This window comes from Hippocampus guttulatus, chromosome 12 (assembly GCF_054856545.1).
Source record: "Hippocampus guttulatus isolate MCC_2025c chromosome 12, RoL_Hgut_1.0, whole genome shotgun sequence".
In the NCBI taxonomy this organism is placed as follows: domain Eukaryota; kingdom Metazoa; phylum Chordata; class Actinopteri; order Syngnathiformes; family Syngnathidae; genus Hippocampus; species Hippocampus guttulatus.
Window position 1 is genome coordinate 14,629,913 of NC_141272.1, and position 18,147 is coordinate 14,648,059.

At 41.0% G+C, this 18,147-nt stretch overlaps 1 protein-coding gene across 3 annotated transcripts in view; it reads left to right on the forward strand.

Moving 5' to 3' along the window:
• Positions 1 to 17,819, forward strand: part of LOC147197535 (fibroblast growth factor 12-like) — a 28,303-nt gene extending 10,484 nt beyond the window's left edge. For 2 of the 3 annotated variants that reach the window (XM_086124792.1, XM_086124791.1), the window contains 4 exons: positions 7,633 to 7,743; positions 10,041 to 10,144; positions 11,215 to 11,413; positions 13,321 to 17,819. In XM_086124792.1, the coding sequence (XP_085980918.1) occupies positions 7,633 to 7,743; positions 10,041 to 10,144; positions 11,215 to 11,413; positions 13,321 to 13,502 (596 nt within the window). In that variant the 3' untranslated portion in view covers positions 13,503 to 17,819. Of the gene's footprint in view, positions 1 to 3,156; positions 3,639 to 7,632; positions 7,744 to 10,040; positions 10,145 to 11,214; positions 11,414 to 13,320 lie in introns of those variants that run through there. The other variant, XM_086124790.1, reaches the window with a different exon arrangement.
• The last annotated feature ends 328 nt before the right edge of the window (positions 17,820 to 18,147 follow it).

Here is an 18,147-nt window from a genome sequence, read left to right on the forward strand (position 1 = left end):
ATTGTTCAATTATTTATTTGTAAATAATGCAAACTAAAACACTTAATGAGTAAGATTGAAATCATACAAATTTAATCCTGAGAAAAGAATATTTGGTATTTTCTTTTATTATGTTTTTTATATTTTGCACTTCAGTGCTATTTTTCTTTTTTAAAAGCATGAAACCCAAAATATTTTGGGTGGCTTGTTCGGATTAATGGCATTTAAATAGATTTCAATGGGGAAAATTGATTTGAGATAGAGTGGACCGCCACTGTTTGTGGGGGATAGAGAGAGACCAGGCCTGACAACGAATAGTGAAAAGTATTTTTTTTCTCTCCAAATTTTCACCTAAAAAAGAATGCGAACAAGGATCAGGATCAGGAAAGATATACCGTGTTCAAGCAGAGGATTTTTACGCAAATAACGGCGAATTTGGTGCCCTCCCTCGGAAAAAAAAAATCTGCAAAGCGGTGAATCTGCAAATGCTGAACTGTAAAGATTTTAGGGTCCGCTGTGCAAGTAAATTGAGTTATGGAACAAATGCTAGTAAAAAGATTGACTTGAAAAACAAAGCTTGTGAGGTTCACACTGTCAAAGTTAATGAGTCTGTAATTATGCTCTCGATTAGTCATGCTGACTGGTGTTAAAAGCAAGTGCTGGCCACATCGAGGTGTAAAATATCCAAGCGGCCGGTCCCAGTGCGCAGGTACGCAAATACATGATGATAATTGAAGGCGCTGACCTGTTTTTCCCCCCCACCTTCCTCCTTCCAGATGATGAAGTTCCAATTTATCTGCGCATTGTGGATGCTGCGGTGTGCGTGTGGCCGCCTTGGGCAAACTGATCGGCTGTGGTGGATTAGTTTTTAATAGCATCAAAGTGTTTGTGCTGCTTGCTAAAATATTCAGTGAATGAGTGAGTGAGTGTTTGGAGCCTAAAAGCTGCGTTGGCTTGTGTACTGCTGGTCACCACAAGATTGTGGATTCGAGCGTCTGCATCCAAACACAGGGGTCCTCAAACGTTGTGGGTTCAGGACAGGAGAAGTTTTCCAAGGGCTCCCTTCATAACCTAACACATATTAAACATAACTAGCTTGTGTACCCTTGAAAACAAAAAAACAAGGGAACTCAGAAATTGTCTATTTGGGAGAAAAAAAAGTTGTTTACAGTGTTTACAAGAACAAAGACGAATGTTGTTTGGATGAAAAGTCTTTTAATCTCACGAAAATAAAGTCGTATAAAAGTCTGATTAACCTGTGCACAGATTTGTATATATATATATATATTGCCTAATGTCCTTTATTCACTGAAGAACTTATCAAAATATTGGTTTGCCGCCATCCCATAGCTTCTTTGTGCCAAGGAGCTATATTAAAGTGAGTTGAGGAGCTTCATTCAGACAAAAGTAGTGCCCTTGTGGCATCTTGTGCCAAGGAACTATGTTAAAGTCATTTGTGCAGCTTCATTTTGACAAAGTTTGTGCTTTACTGACATTTTGTGGCACTTTGGCGACAAGGAACTATGCTGATCTGCATTGAGGTCATGCTTTATTCAGACAAAAGTAGTGCTTTGCTGTAACCATGGGGTATCTTGTTACCAGGGAACTATATGAACTAGAGAAGCTTCCTATGGAAAAAGTCACCATCGTGTCGCATGTTGTTGAACATACACTATTTTGAAGTGAGTTGAGGAGCATCATTTGGATGAAATTTGTGCTTTTCTGCCATCTTGTTCTGAAGAAACTGTTGAAGAGAGTTGAGGAGCTTCATTTGAACCAAAGTAGTGATTGGGCATGATGTCGGTAGCCTAATTTCTGTGCAGATTTCACTAGTTGCGTTTTAATATGAGGAGGCAGCTCAATGTCTGGTGTGAGCACTCAGAGGACCTTGGATGCTGCATTCCTTGTCTTCTCGCAAGAAAAGAAGGCGTCAAAGACTCTTGACGTCTTACTTGGAAGTCTTTTCAAAGGGATCCCCAAACGTGAAATCTCAGAAGTATGTCTTTGGTGCAGTAGCAGCCTTTGAGGAGAGCAAAGTGGCTTCTGCTGCATGCACCTTTTTGATCCTCCTAGTTTCTGAATCGCTCAGCTGCACCGGAATGGAATGAATTACTTTACATTCTCAACAAAGTGGATTATTTGTTTATTTATTTACTTATTCTCGGTCTGTGTCCACTAAGAGTCGACGTTTGTGCCGACAGAGAGAAACGTTGTGATGTGGGAGCAACATAAAACATCAGGCTGACTATTTTTAGGGGCTTCTTCCACACCTCCACGCATCTCTCTCCATTGCTTCCCCTCTCTGTTGCTCTCTCGCTCTCTCTCTCTCTCTCTCTCTCTCTCTCTCTCTCTCTCTCTCTCTCTCTCTCTCACTCGCTCTCTCACCCTTCTTCTTCTCCGTCCCTCGGAATCCTGCCACAATCGTCAGCGCTCAGCCGACGACTCGGACCGAGACAGATTCAGCGTCTGGACCGTGTCGAAGCTGTCGGATTTTGGATTTGGCTGTCTCCCCCCCCCCCGTCAACTTCTTTTGTGTTGCCGCACTGTGCCGGTTGAAGTTGAAGCTGCATAAAACCTCCTGGCAGGCATGTAGATACACTTGCTGGTGTCTTTGTGAATATTGATGGAGAAAGCTAAAGCAGGGTTTCCTTTTTGGCGGCGCATCTTTCTTGCGCCTCCGAGAGATGGCTACCAAGGATGCATTGTGACTGCGGCGTCACCGAACTTGGATGAAGAGAAGTTTTTACAGTTGCGTTTATACTTCCATCAGACAGCATTAAATCAAGATTAGCTACAGTACCTCGATTTTCAGCTTCTTCACAGAGGGAGGCAACTTTTCAAACTTCCCATCAACATTTGATTAATATATAGCCGACACGTTTGACTCGTCATCATCAAGAGAAAACATTATCATGTTTCAGTCAAGGAGACAAAAAAACAAAACAAATTGTCTTCTGGATTTTAAAACAAGCCAACAAAGGTATCGAGGATCCTTGAAGTAATGGCGTGACAGGAGAACTTTTACACGAAGAAATCACTTGTCCTAAATTTGGATGACAAGTTTTGCACAAACAAGCTGGATCGTCTTTAAAAAGTTCAAACAGTCAAGTTTGTCATCATAAAAGATCCTTTAAATGTTAGAGAATCTTCTCCAGGTTCCCCAGCTTCATGTCTTATCTTTCTCTTACCGAGAAGAAAAAAAGATTCTTACATTTCTGGCTAAAACCGTTGCAGAAGAATCTGGATGTCCCCCGCCCCCCCTTTTTTTTTTTTGACAAGCTGAATCGTAATCTGAATTGGAACGGTCAATTAAAATTCGTCATCAGGGATCCTTCTGGTGTCGTAGAACTTTCTCCAGCACCCTCTGCTTGATGTCGTGATGTGACAGTAATGGACATTTCAGGCACTCGGACATGACGCGTGTCCTGGACTGAAAACCGCCCTGCGCTTGGCAGAGGCTATGGCGGCGGCTATCGCCAGCTCCCTGATCCGACAGAAGCGTCAGGCCCGCGAGTCCAACAGTGAGAAAGTCGCCACCAACAAGAGGCGTTCCAGTCCTACCAAGGAACCCAAAGGTTTGAGGCACATTTTCAGTGTCTTTAGCAAAGTCCGCTTCTGCAGCAGTGGCGGCAAGAAGAAACCGGTGCGACGGAAACCAGGTGGGTTGCCGGATATCATATTTGTCAAGACTCACCAAAACTATTTGGCTTACCTAAAATGCGCTGAACTTGAACGCCGTTTAAAAAAAAAAAAGTTGTATATGACTATACCGTATTGGCCCGAATATAAGACGGCCCTGATTATAAGACGACCCCTTCTTTTTCAAGACTCAAGTTTGAAAAAAGACTTTTTGAACACCAAATTGATTTTTATACAGAAAATAATTACAGTACATCTGAAACAAATGATTCTAACAATGTATTTGAGAGAAAAAGCATATTATTTTGCCTCATTCAAATCTTAATATCTGAACATTTAAATATGTAAACTAAAGTGCAATCACATTCGTAAATGAATGGCTTCTGGTTTTTGAAATGTAAATTACATCATAACTTCTCCTCAGCTGCCGGTTAACCTGGCCGATCTTTGACCCACTTTTCTCCAGATTGTCGCTAAGTTTCTCCATTTTCTGTTATCTCTTATATTATTTTCTTCTCTTTTCTTTCTTACCGCTATTTTTTACTTTTCTTCTTCATGCTACCGCTATTTTTATTTTTATTCTTCGTGACAGGGGTTCGCTTTGGCCTGGGGAGTCAAGTTCAGCATTCGCTACAATGATATCTGGCGCCATCTAGCGTCGTGAATGGGTATAATGTTTAGACCTCGAATATAAGACTACCCCCACTTTTTCAGTCTTATTTCAATGCAAAAACACTGTCTTATATTCGGGCCAATACGGTATATTCATTAATTCATTCATTTTCCGATCCGCTTTATCCTCACAAGGGTCGCGGGGGTGCTGGAGCCTATCCCAGGGTCGCGGGGGGTGCTGGAGCCTATCCCAGCTGTCTTTGGGCAGTAGGTGGGGGACACCCTGAACTGGTTGCCAGCCAATCGCAGGGCACAGAGAGACGAACAACCATCCGCGCTCACACTCACACCTACGGACAATTTGGAGTGTTCAATCAGCCTGACAGGCATGTTTTTGGAATGTGGGAGGAAACCGGAGTACCCGGAGAAAACCCACGCAAGCCCGGGGAGAACATGCAAACTCCACACAGGAAGGCCGCAGCTGGAATTGAACCCGGTCCCTCTGCACTATGAGGTCCACATGGTCACCACTGGACCACTGGACCACCGGGCCGCCCTATGACTATGTGTAGCACATTTCATACAAAGGGCAACTCAATGTTCCAGTCTATGACCGTTTGCAACCTGCTGATGACACTCTAAGTTCAGTGGCCACTTCGGTTTTGAAACCTGTTACCCAGTTCATCAATTGTTAATTGTGCTTTGGTCTCACAATGTCCCAATGTTAACAGCAGGATGACGGGGACTGTTGAAATACAAATTGAACTCGGGAATGTATTGGTCCATTTGTAATGGATGAGAGCCAGCGCTGCGCAAAAAAGGACGTTAGTCATACACTGCTGCCCCGATGCCTTAAGAGCTGTGCTGTGTTGTCAGTCTGGGCTTTTTGCCTGCTGGTTAGGGCACTCCACTTTCAATCCAGGGGGACGGTAGCCATGTGGGTTCAAAAACAACCGCCACTCCTATCCTGCTCCCATTTTGGAGGTCAGCTACATTAAAATGTCTGCGCATCTCTCCAAGGTTTTTTGTTGTTGTTTGTTTTCCGACTGGTTAATCCCGCTCCCGTCTGCTCCCGTGAACTTTTTATCCTGTGCCCTCCCAATTCTGTGATTAAAGGTAAAGTTGACTCACATCCCGTGGGAATCCCTAAAAAATAAATGGCAAACTCTGATGGGAACTGAACCCAAGCTGCCCTGACCAAAGTCAGGCCAGTGGACCACAACGCCATCAAGGACTTGCTCAACAAACACCTCGTCTGATTTTACCGTTCAGCCCCTCGTTGGAGAAGCTCAAAGTGAAACATTGAATAGTGCTAAGTTGACCTGAAAAAGATATAAGGCATGTTTGGGAAATCCTGAAATTTCAGCCCAAAGCTCAATATTGTGCTTTTTTTTTCTTCACGCACTTCAGTCTGCACATGCTCACGTGTGGTGTGATCAATGGACGGAATATTGATGTCACAGCGAGTGCTCGATGCCTATTGAGTACCGGTAATCAGTTTTGAAACGTTCAGTACAAAGAGCTCAAAACAATACCTGATACTTTGGTCGTTATCGAGTAAGAGGATCGGTTTCAATCCTATTGTAGCATCTATCCTTTCAGTTGATGCATCGACCAGGATTAAGTGCCCCGTGTTTATTAAGATCAAATTGCCAACAACTGACTTGGACTATTTTTAATGATGAAACTCTTTGATATCAAACATCTGTTTGGATTTGATCTGATAAGAAAAGGAATTTTTTTCCCAGCTGTAATTGTGAAGCTTGGTTTTATCATCACGCTTTTCTCTGGGGAAACGTCAAGTCAGCACATTGACAGCATTCGTGCGACACATTTATGAGCTGCCTTGTGTTTCCACGGCGATCCTGCAAGCAGCTTCTTAAAGGGACATGACACACAATGGTGTTTCGTGACCACACAAACTGAAGTACAACGGAAAGCTTTTATTCCATATCCTTGATATCCTGCCTGAGGTCCATGCACTCGTATGTTCTTTGTCCCAACGGGGGCACGAATAGAAAAATTAGGGTTCACTCGTTGAGCGACTGTGTCTGATCTTACTCAACTTAGTCGGTATTATTATTAATACTCCAAACGCTTTCCATAAGGTACAGCAATTGAGGTACTTGCATTTATCACGCACATAATGTTCTGAGGGGAAGTGCTGTCGGCGTGCCGTACGTGTGACTCACAGCTGTTAAGTGATGCTGAACATCAACACCATCCCAACAAGATCATCAGAGCTATTGCGCATAACAACAGGACCTAATCAAAACTAGCTTGTATCCCACTGAACTGGTCACAGGATCGGCCAGCTGCATGAAAATCAGTTCATGTGAACCACTATCATACCAATTTTGCATTTTGATGGAGGGATGAACGGTGAAACACAAACGTGGAAACCTCACTACATTGTCAAGCAGCCACATATTCAAGTCTGCTGCATGTGTTTACAACATGTGCGAAGATTCCATCTGAGAGGCTACACAGAATGTTTTGGTGCTGTTGTTTTGGTTAGCTGCAGAGTTCTAGCAGTTTGTCTTTTGCATTTACAGTACCGCTTGCTTTTTTTTCTGATGAAAACAAGTGAGGTGTTTATTATTTGTCGTACGATGCGCTCCAGATTTCAGTTCATCTGAGACTGTTCACCTGCTTCGCTGGGTGCTGCTGTTTTGGATAGCAAAATGCTTTTCCAGGAGGTTACACTCATTATTTTGCTGTTAATTCCCGTTTTTCAGTGATCTGAGCTGAAAGACGATGGCTGATGTTATTGTTGTTGTTTATTGGTGTTATTGTTTGGCCCAGCTAATTAGCTTAGCATTTAGCTCGGCTCCATCCATAACAACACAAATTCCCACCAACTCGTTGTAAAGACTAGGAATGCGATAAATCGCTTATTTGTTCACACTGTGTGTGTGTGTGTGTGTGTGTGTGTGTGTGTGTGCGCTCTACATTAGCCTAAGTTCTCTTCAAAATGGTAGATTCCTTGCTTATTCCCAAATGCCAGTGAATTCCCATGAACTTGAAAATTCCCTGAATTTTGCGACCCGTCACGTGGAGCATCATTTGTACTCCTCAGTTAGTTGTCTGTTTCTCCAGTTTTTTTTAATTTTTCTTTTTGCAAACCTTTGGAAAGTCCTGCTCCTTTTTGTGCTTGAGCAGAGAAATGTCAGGAGCACAGAAAAGCACTGAGAAAACATGGGTGGGAGTGGTCAGAGTGAGGAGGTAAAATGTCCATCGACATGGTGGCGCATGTAGCATGCTTTGCTAATGTCTCAACATGGTCCTACGCTTGAATTATAAATGTGCTGAGTTTTTAGAGTGGACAGATGAGTGCCGATGGCTTTGTAGCGCTCACCCAAACGATATATTTTTATACTTTTTGTGTGTGTTGGGTTGCAGAGCCGCAGCTGAAGGGCATTGTGACGCGTCTCTTCAGCGAGCAAGGCTTCTTCCTGCAGATGCAACCTGATGGAACCATCAGTGGAAACAAGGATGAGAACAGCGACAACAGTGAGTGTCACATTTCTTTAAGCTGACCACAAAATTGTTAATACAGTCATACCTCGGTTTTCGACCATAATCCGTTCCAGAAGGCTGTTCGAAAAGCGATTTGTTCAAATTCCAAAACTACTTTATTAGTCCATGTTTAGGGGCTAATACACTATGCAGAAATAACAACAACAAAAAAAAAAACGGTTAGATTTGCGTAAATCACAACAAACACGCCTGCTCACAGTAAATGCTACACAATGAAGCGTCACTTCCTCGTGTAAGGAAGCCGAGAGGAGTCGTGTGGTGTATTTGGGTTTGCTCAATTTAGTCAAAAACTGGTTTGGTCGATAACAGAGACGTTCGAAAACCGAGGTTTGACTGTACTCTGATTGTACCTCCAATACGAACTAAAATAAAATACTCGCATGCAAAATAAAAAAAGAAACAATGGCCTGCCATGTTTTAACCTCTCACATCAAACCCACCTGCTGCATCTGCTTTATACGACAAAAAAAAAAAACATTATATGTATACTAAACTAAAAAAATACACCATGATTGACGCTGATTCGCCACATGGCTCAAATGGAACGTCAATGACTTTTTTACATGCCGTCTGCCATTCACAGCATGAACTGCATTATCTTTTCTCAGCCTCACGACACACACTTTCGATTGCCTACCACGATACATAATCTTGTTTATAGCATCTGACGTCCAACTGGTCTGCATTGTGCTCCCTCAAAATCGACGTGATAAGCTGAGATTCTAATCTTTTTCTTCTACTGGAAAACTCTCTATCTTAAAGCCAAAATGATGCAATGCTGCCATCTACAGTTTACTGTTTATCATTACAGTGGTTTGCAAACCTGACTTTCACAGAGAAGCTGGCGAGATCCTCGTCTGCACCTGCCCTGTTGAAAACATACACTTCAATATGAATCTAAATGTTGGTGGCAGTTAAGGGTTGGATCTCAGTTAGATTCCACGGCAGTGAACGAATTTGAGACTCTTCAGAAAGCAATGAGAAGGAAAAGAAAATATTTTTTTGTTTGTTTTTAATCTGACCCCCCATATGTGGCTCAACACGGGGTAGGAATCTCTAGTTTGTACAATGTCTTTGAAAAATGTGAGCGCTTTTCCAACGGTATTTCACATTTCAACCTGCTTTCACCGATAAACATAAAGCGTCGATATGTGTTTCATCTCCAATTTACATAACAGATAAACAGCTTTAAAGTAGATAAAATGAAAAGACCAAAATCCATTCAAAGGCAATTGCATGGTGCGACATGCAGTGTAAATGCATGTTCGACACATCCCGCAGTTCCCCAAAAAGAAGCGGCGAGCAAGAGAGATGAGATGATTTTTTTTTTTTTTCATCTCACACGCACTTTTGTCTCCCAGTTCTCCCGGAGAGGATTAACGCCACGGGCTTCTTCCTCCTCCTCTTCCTCCTCCTCCTCCTCACCCATAATGCCGCACTGTTTTTATCTTTGAGCGTGTCGGCGGCATTTAGTATCGGCAGCGTCCGTCCAAAAACTGTGCACAGATGTTGATGTTCCTTTGTGGAGCAGGTTCATCATCCTAGATCCCGATTGGCTCCAAAAGCCTGAACGCAGAATTATGCAACAGCCGAGGCTTATGTAGACCTATACCGAGGCTTAAACATTCGCACGGATACGAGTCTAATTGGATTGCGTGTTCCCAATTTGAATCGCTGACAAATGGAAATGAAAACTGCATTTTATTGCGTTTTCACTGGTGCAAGTGACCCGATTTATGAGCAGTTTGTCTACAAAAAAAAGAGGCTTTAAGCAGTGTAATGCCTCTCCCAGTTAAAGTTCACTATAAGACATAAAGCTAAGAGAATGAGATCTTCTGTATTGATTGAGAAGAAACACACACTTAATTTATTTTAATGCTTTATTGAATAAGCTGCACCTGGAGCAATACATTTCACTGTGCTTACAACCAAATAGTGCAAATTCGGAAGAAAGAAATTAAAAATTGCGAGGGGCCTAGCCCACATTAGAATATTGAAAAAGGAAAGTAAAGGTTTTCATACCTACAATTTACATTTCACATTTGAAGTTGCAGTGTTACGGTGTTATAACCCTTGAAGGGACAGACATGTATACAAACACAAACGGTGCAACAACACATAATTTAACAATACATACAGGCATACATTCTTTATCCTCTCCAAAAAAAAACGATGTACATTGGGAAATTCCTATCTGGGATGAGTGGTTTTGCAAGTATGGGTGCACATGTTCACATAAAAATTGGTCTCATGTTTGTGTGTTTATGCAGCTCTCTTCAACCTGATCCCGGTGGGTCTGCGGGTGGTGGCCATGCAGGGCGTCAAGGCGGGACTCTATATGGCCATGAACGCGGAGGGCTTCCTTTACACGTCTGTAAGAACAGCATTCGTTCATTCAGTTGAACACCACACATCAGGGTGCCCATAATATTGTCTTGTTGAAGCAGCATGTGGCTCCTCGCTAGCTCATTGCTCGCCCAAGTTTTGCTGTGACCAAGCAATCGCGTGGCAAGAAAATGCTGACATCATCAATGTGTGGATGAATTTGAAATGTGATCGGTGAAAGAAGCAGTCCCATTGTAAATATAGTTCCAGATACATCGGCCAACACTACTGATTATCAAGGTTCATGGGAATGGGCATGCAGATTAAATTGACATGTTAACACATAGAGGCTGAAATCTGATCGGAGAAAAAAATTAATTAACGTCCACGTGCATGTATTGGGAGTAGCGCAGCCAAGAGAAACACGACTAAATTGAGACTGTTATGCAATCTCATGCTACAAATATTACAATTTAGGCTGTAAATGTAGGTCAGTGCTTCTTATAGTTCTCAGGCCGGCAGGGCTTGGTTTTCCTATTTAGAGTAGTTGGGGAATGAAGACAAACGTTTATTAGGGTGATGTAAAATATTTTGGAATCACATTGAAATGCCTTCATAATCCATCTTCACAGTCCTCGTTGCAACAGCTCCTTCTCAGTGGAGATCATAATGCTGCGTTATACATTATTCAGCCTTTGGCTCGCATGAAACTTTAAAATGTCATTCTTTGCTGACGGAGTCATGCAGGAGGAGAAATGTTGTGTTGCATTCACGTGTGCTCATAATGTCTTCAAAATTAAACCCGGTGAAGCCCTGCTGCATCACCGTTCATCATTTGTGCCCCTTCTATTTGATTTTCCAGTATTGAGAGGCTGACATTCCAAGGATTTGCACCATTTTTGTCTTGAAACAAGTGATCGATTCTTAAAAATAATAATCGCTACATTTGATAATCAATTATCGATTAATCATTACACCTCGAATTTAAATGTACTTAATGGTCTCTCTATATTGTGGATTTTATATTCTGTGTCTCTAATGACAAATGAGGTTCACTGTACACTTGAAATATTCAAGTGTGTGTGTGTGTGTGTGTGTGCGCGTGCGTGTGTCAATCAGGACATCTTCACGGCCGAGTGTAAGTTCAAGGAGTCTGTGTTTGAGAACTACTACGTCATCTACTCATCCACGCTGTACCGGCAGCACGAGTCGGGCCGGGCCTGGTTCCTGGGCCTCAACAAAGAGGGCGTCATCATGAAGGGCAACCGCGTCAAGAAAACCAAACCCTGCTCGCACTTTGTCCCCAGGCCCATCGAAGGTACCACCCTGGCCACGTTTATACAATGACATACTGTACTGGAGAGGGCTCTTCACATTTTGACATTTCCAACATTAGCTTTTAAAATGAATTTGCGATTTACATCAAATTGTAACTTTTTGCTCTATCAATGCCACTTTTGCCCAATTGAATGCCATCCATCCATCCATCCTTTTTCTGAACTGCTTTATCCTCACAAGGGTTGTGGGGGGGGGCCTATCCCAGCTGTAGCAGTGGCCGGGGGACACCCTGAACCAGTTGCCAGCCAATCGCAGGCCAATTGATACCCATGAAAACTATTTTTGGGGGGGGGGGTAAATTTCTTGTTAATCTTTGAATCAAACAATGTGGGTGAAAAGTTTCATTCAAGACTCACCACTTGAAAATGTGAATCTACATTTTATATCAATGGCAAGAACTGAATGAATTTAAGACCTATATAGCGGGGAAAAAAGAAAGAAAGAAAGAAAAAAAACTGTAAAAGTGTAGCAAAATCCAACTGATTTAGCGCGCTGGCCGCGGAGGTCGTGTTCACTTCCTGTCGTTCAAAGGAGAAATTGACGTTCCAGTGTTTCACTTGGAAGTTTCAAGCGGGAACGTTGACCTCCGTCTCCGCTTTCAGCGCTCGAGCGGCTCACCCTCCCTCACTCAATCCCGGCTCCCATAGCGTCATTTAAAAATATCTGTCAACTTCCTTCTTCCTATTCGTCCTTCAACCTTGTTCTCTTCCACTTCTGGCTTCACCTCATTTAGTGTCATGCACATCACTTGAGGCTAATTCCGAACGTGTGTAAACAACTGCTTGGACAGGAGACGAAACGCCAGATGTAATTTCCATTTCAATACGGAATTTGTTTCAAAATCGGGCATTGGAAATCAATCAAAATTAACACGATAATTTAGTTACTGGCTGATGAACTGCTTTCCTGTTGCTCAGGTTAATGGCACAGTTGTGGTAATTTTATGCTAAGATGGATAGCGCTGATGTTAGCTAGCAGGCTAGCCATGATGTTTTCCTAAATCACGCCAAGAAAGACGACCCAAGTAAACTTTTTATCTGACTCGTCCATTCGTCCTTTCCTCGTTACCCTGGATTATTTAGTTTCTATTTATTCGTGTATGTCTTTTTTTTTTTTTTTTTTTTTTAAAGAAATGGGGATGAAACCTTTTGAGGTCACCTGCTCAAAAAAAAAAAAGGCATAGACTAGCATGGTTTTTGTTGCCACTTTTTTTATATGGCACATTCCATACACAAGGTAACTCAGTATGCTCCACATAATTACAAATACAACATTTACAAGGCAAAAAAAGAATTTTAGACATTTAAAAGCCCAAAAAAGGAAAAAACAACGTACGTATGCAAGAACACAGTTTTGAAAACAAATATTTTCAAAATACTTGCAAAGGCCTTGTTCATAAGTGAGGGAAAAAGAATAGTTTTTAATCTGGATTTAAATGAATATACACTGAAGGCTGACCTCACTTCTTTTGGCATCTTATTCCATTGGGGTTGTAGAACTACTGAACTGAAGAGTTCCATCTGGCCATCGTGGAGATGGTCAAAAACATTGTTGGTCATTTGCAATGAGAACTTTGACAACATTCAATTCATTTGATCATAAACCTAATTTATCAGATCAAAACATTTATGTGTGATAAATTTGATATTGTTTATTGTAATACCGATTAAAATTATTGCTTATATTTGTAAAACAATAGGGAAGAGGAGCTGGAAAACAATAATCTCATGTTACATCGCCATGAGGATTTTGAGGGAAAATGCAATCAGATTATTTTTTTCCAAATCGTTCAGCCCTTGTCAGGAACGCATCCCCCGGGGGTACACTGTGATGAGGATGACTTTTTGCAGAATTTGTGACTGCAGTTTTGTATGTTTTTGTCATCAGTGTGCATGTACAAGGAGCCGTCGCTGCACGAGCTGGAGGAGAAGCTGCTTAAGTCCTCGCGGAGTCCCACCATGAACGGCGAGGAGCCAGGCAGGAGCCCCCTGAGAGCCACGCAGGGCTGCGAGGAGGACGGGCAGCTGGAGGATGACGACGAGGACTGCACAGAGCGCGAAGGCTCGTAGCCTGGAGCACCCCCCGCTGGAGAACTCCCATGCAACACTCCCAACTGTTCAGCACCAAACAACCGACGCCATGATGACGGAAACTCCAACCCAAACAAGCAGAGAAAAAGAAGCAGAAAAAAGGGCAAGAATCCTCTTTCTCCTCTTTCAATGTTCTTCTTTTGGTGATGACGATTTACATTTTATGCAAAAAGCCAGGAGGCTAGCACATCTACTCTTCATCGTCATCGTCACCGTGACGACAAAGTGTCCCCCCCAACCCTCCACCGCCTCCCTTGAGTCGGGCGAGCGCTGAGAACTCAGAAGCTTTAAGCCATGTAGAAATACCATCGTCGTCACCATTATCATCGCACATTTTTTTTCTTCTTTAGCGATGCAAACACTTGAGCACTTTTTTTTTTAGCATCACAAGCTTCTTCTTGTGCCCAATCACACTTGAGCGTTTTGGGTTGCCACGTCGCAGCCTATATTTATGTATTATACAGTATCTATGAGTGGTTGGTGATGGAATTGTTGAGAGGAAATTGTACATATTTTGTTTTCTCTGCCGTCATCGTCCAGAAGTTAAATTCACCCGCTGTGGTTTGACTCACTTCCTGTTTGTGAAACGTCACTCTGAGGCCACGTCCAAATGTATACACAGACAATGATACGTCGCAACTAAACCATATATCTAACCAAGGTCTCCTAGCCAAATACAAACATATACAACGGTCTCACACACACACAACAACAAAAGAGAAAACATTGTATATTTAAAAACAGACATCTTCAACCAAACCATATAACTAATAAATGTCCACTATGTTAATGCTTACCCATAACGCGAAACTCCATTGAATTCATTTCGTCTGGACTTGAGTGAGAACAAGACATTTTTCTTTTTTAAAAGCCTGTTGTGTGTGCATGTTAAGGGTGTAGCGCAAATTGATTCGAAAATAGGTTTTGATTTAAAAGATGTGAGTACATCTAGTCAAACCGAATCAAATGTTTCCACTTGCAAATGTACCGTCCTCGAATGGCATCACTCACCGGGTATGGTGGAGGGATGCGTCAATTTTTTTTCTTCATCGACAATGGCATATGGACATGGCCTTGGAGGGAAAGTTACGCCAAAGTACGGCATTAAGATACAAAGAACTTCCATATATCTCATATCAAGCATGTTTTGTTTTCTTTTTGCTAATGTTTCATCCACAGTTTTCACGTGTCGTCTGCGTCACTGCCTCCCGAATGAATGTTCTGTATGTTAGGCCGCAAAAGAGCATCTGGACTGGACGCTGCAATGTGCATGCCAGGCGACTAGTGGGCTTCATTAAGCAAGCAGATCAGTAAGTGTGCACCCAACACATCTTTTTTTCCCCTTGTATGCTTGATTCTGATTAGTTCAAATCAAAACAAGAAGGAAAAAAAAACCAAGTGTGAGCTGCAAACTGTACGAGCCAATCATGTAGAAAAAGGTACTGATGATGTCATCAGGCTCCTCCAATCAGGTTTCCTTCAGTTGCCTCCAAGGTCCACATACTAATACTGTACGTTCTTTGTTCTCATTAGTAGGACAATTCAGAGCACTAGTAAGACATGAAATTGAATATCTCATGTTATACTAGTGCACTGAATGAAAGTGCTGGAAACAAATTTACTGTATTAATATCCATCTTAGGGTTATCATTTCTAGAAAGTAGTTTGAGTTGTTCTCCTAGTGAGCAGAAATGTCATGAAGCAATGAAAAAAACAAACATTACTCATAGAACACAGTTGTTCTACCAGCGAGAGCAAGAATAAAGAGAATACCAGTATTACATGTGCCTGAAGCAGGTTATCAAGTATATGGAAAAAATGGAATTAATTCAATTCATTTTCTTTGACCCGTTACAGCACTCGAAAGTCTTAAAGGGGAGCTAAAATGTGCACGTCAGCAAGACATGACACCTTCTTGTGTATTTATAACCTGATGCTGTTACGGAGAGATGTTGGCTGATGGGAGGTAAAAATTTATGAGTAGCGAATTTAAATAATAGGGTCCGACCGATATGGATTTTTCGAGGCTGATGCCAATTCCACCATTTGCCAGAATAAAATTTAGATGAACAAAATTTGGACACATTAATAATTCGATTCATTTTTTTAAATACTTACTGTATATATATATATATATATATATATATATATATACTGTATATAATGAATAAAATAACTACTTTTGCCCCCCTTATCACTTACAACAACAAAGATACGATTTTAAGGCAGAACATTTGACTTTTCAATTTCAATACTTTGTCCATTGGCATTTGTTTAAATTTACAACAATGACAACATTTGGCAAAAGTCAGTCGATTTTTGGGAGGCGTAATTTTGGGGGGGTAATGTTTGTTTGAATGTAATTATTTTTGTCTAATGTTGAAATTTGTTAATGTGTAAAAAAAAAAACATACAAAAATCGCCTGCTTTAGAAGAGCGAATGCTGACCGATTAATCGGTTGAGCCCTAAATACATTATTTCAATAACGAGATGATTGTCATAATTCAGGGGGAATAAAAATCATTCTATTTTACCATGTTAGCTACAGCTAGAAACGAAGTTTGTTTTCAGGTGACGGGAGCAGATGAGTGACATTTATATAAAAATGTGTGCCACTTTGAAATTAATTACATTTATCTTAACCCTTTCAGGGACAGCGGTTACTACAGTGGACAGCTTGTTATCAGGTTATAGGGTGCATTAAAGGGTTAATATCATTTGAAAAAAAAATAATTTGAAGAAACAAAATTGAGTCAGTTTCCATTTGAAATGCAAATAACAGAAAATTCCTTTTCGTGATTTTCCAAAAACAAAATATTTTGCCTCACATTAGCCTGTCTCCCTCCAACACATACTGTCAACTTATTTTGTTTTGTGCAGCAACAACCACGAGAAATATCACAGAATATTTGCATGTGACTCCATCTAAAGTGTCCATCCACCTGATAGCTGAATTGTGGTGCATGTTTTGTCGTTTGTCGTTTTGTCTGTCGAGCACTGACACGGGCAACGGACCAATCATAATCCATGCCGCGCTGCCTCGGAGAAAGTCTTCCAATCAGAGTTTTTGGCATCATTTAAGAATGTCGGACATTTGCGAACAATCTCTGATGAGTCGTGTGTGCCCTTCTGAGGGCTGCAAAATCAAAGTTGGAAATTTTCCATGGGAATAAAGCAAATGTCAAGAAAGTACAGTGTACCGTGACCTACGACTACTCAAATTTACAATTTTTTTGCAGTTGCGAGTGCTGAGCAGTGTATTGGAAGCTCACTTGTCACTCTAATTTCAAATGGAGTAAAAAAAACAATTTTTTTAAAATGAAGGGTGCCCCAAAGTCTGGACTTGTATTTGGCAATTATTGATTAAGAGAGCTAACTTGCAAATTTCCGTCTTTAGCGCACCTTTTTGGACTTTTCTCACACTATTTGGCCAAATAATGTGATTTTTAATCTTGTACAGTTGTACCTTGAGTCACAAGTTTAGTTTCGCTCATACATGTAACTCAAATCAAGTTTAGCCATTGAAATGAATGGGAATTTCATTAATCCATTCCAGCCCCAGAAAAGCAGCACCAACGTATTCTACTGAATAAAATCATGAACACAACATGCAATGTAAATTTTTTTAACAGTTTTGGGGGGGAAAGTGCTCTATAAATACAGTTGAGTTGAGAACAAAAAAAAAAAAAAACAACAACACGCCTTCGCTTCTTCTCAACACCCAGTTTCTTAGAGCCCGTAAGCAGAAATTCTGCTAAATACCCACAAACGCAAGTGCAAAACACAACAGAGTTCTGTACTTGACTGGTGAGGGAGCGAACTAGAACAAGTGGCCGGGTGTTGTGAATTTCACTGCTGCAGTCTAGTGGTAGAGTGTGTGAAGCTCATGCTTAAGTCATATTATGGCTTACAAAGAAATTGACGGCCTCGTAACTGGAAAATCTAGAATGTTGTAAATTTGGTGTACTTGTTAGTTAAGTCAACCCTGTAGTCACTAGTGTCTTATTAATATTATGTTTTGTATTCTCGATTTGGAACAAATTTGCTCACTTTAAATCATTTTAGCCGTTAAAATGATTGGAAAAGTAAAGCTGATGTTTATAAACGAGCAACCAGAGGCAGCTGGTCAACCTTGTTGAACCGTTGTTGGATCCAAACTTTTTTTTTTAAATGCGTTTGCTGATGTTTACGCCTTATCCCGGACATGCTCATCATGGAGTTGAACATATCATCGCAAATACTCAGCAGCAGGTTGAAAAGTTGATTGAAAAATAAAATTTAAAAAGGAATGATAATTTATTGTCTGGTGTGTTTTTTTTAGTTCACAAATTATGCAAGCATAAAAAAATTCGCCAAATTTTCTGTGACAATGCCAAACATCTTATTTTGTTATTGCCCTCGACTTATTTTGAGTGATTGCATCACATTAAGATTTATTACAAAGAAACATTGCTACAACAATTAATCCACCAAATATCCTTACTTTTTGTGCCTGCTGTTTAGATAAAAAAAAATTGCATGACATTTTACATGCATGACTAAATAGCATTTTTAATGCAAGGTTTGATGTCATATATTTGGTTTAAATAAGAATTAAGATATCCTTTATTTGTCCCGCAATGG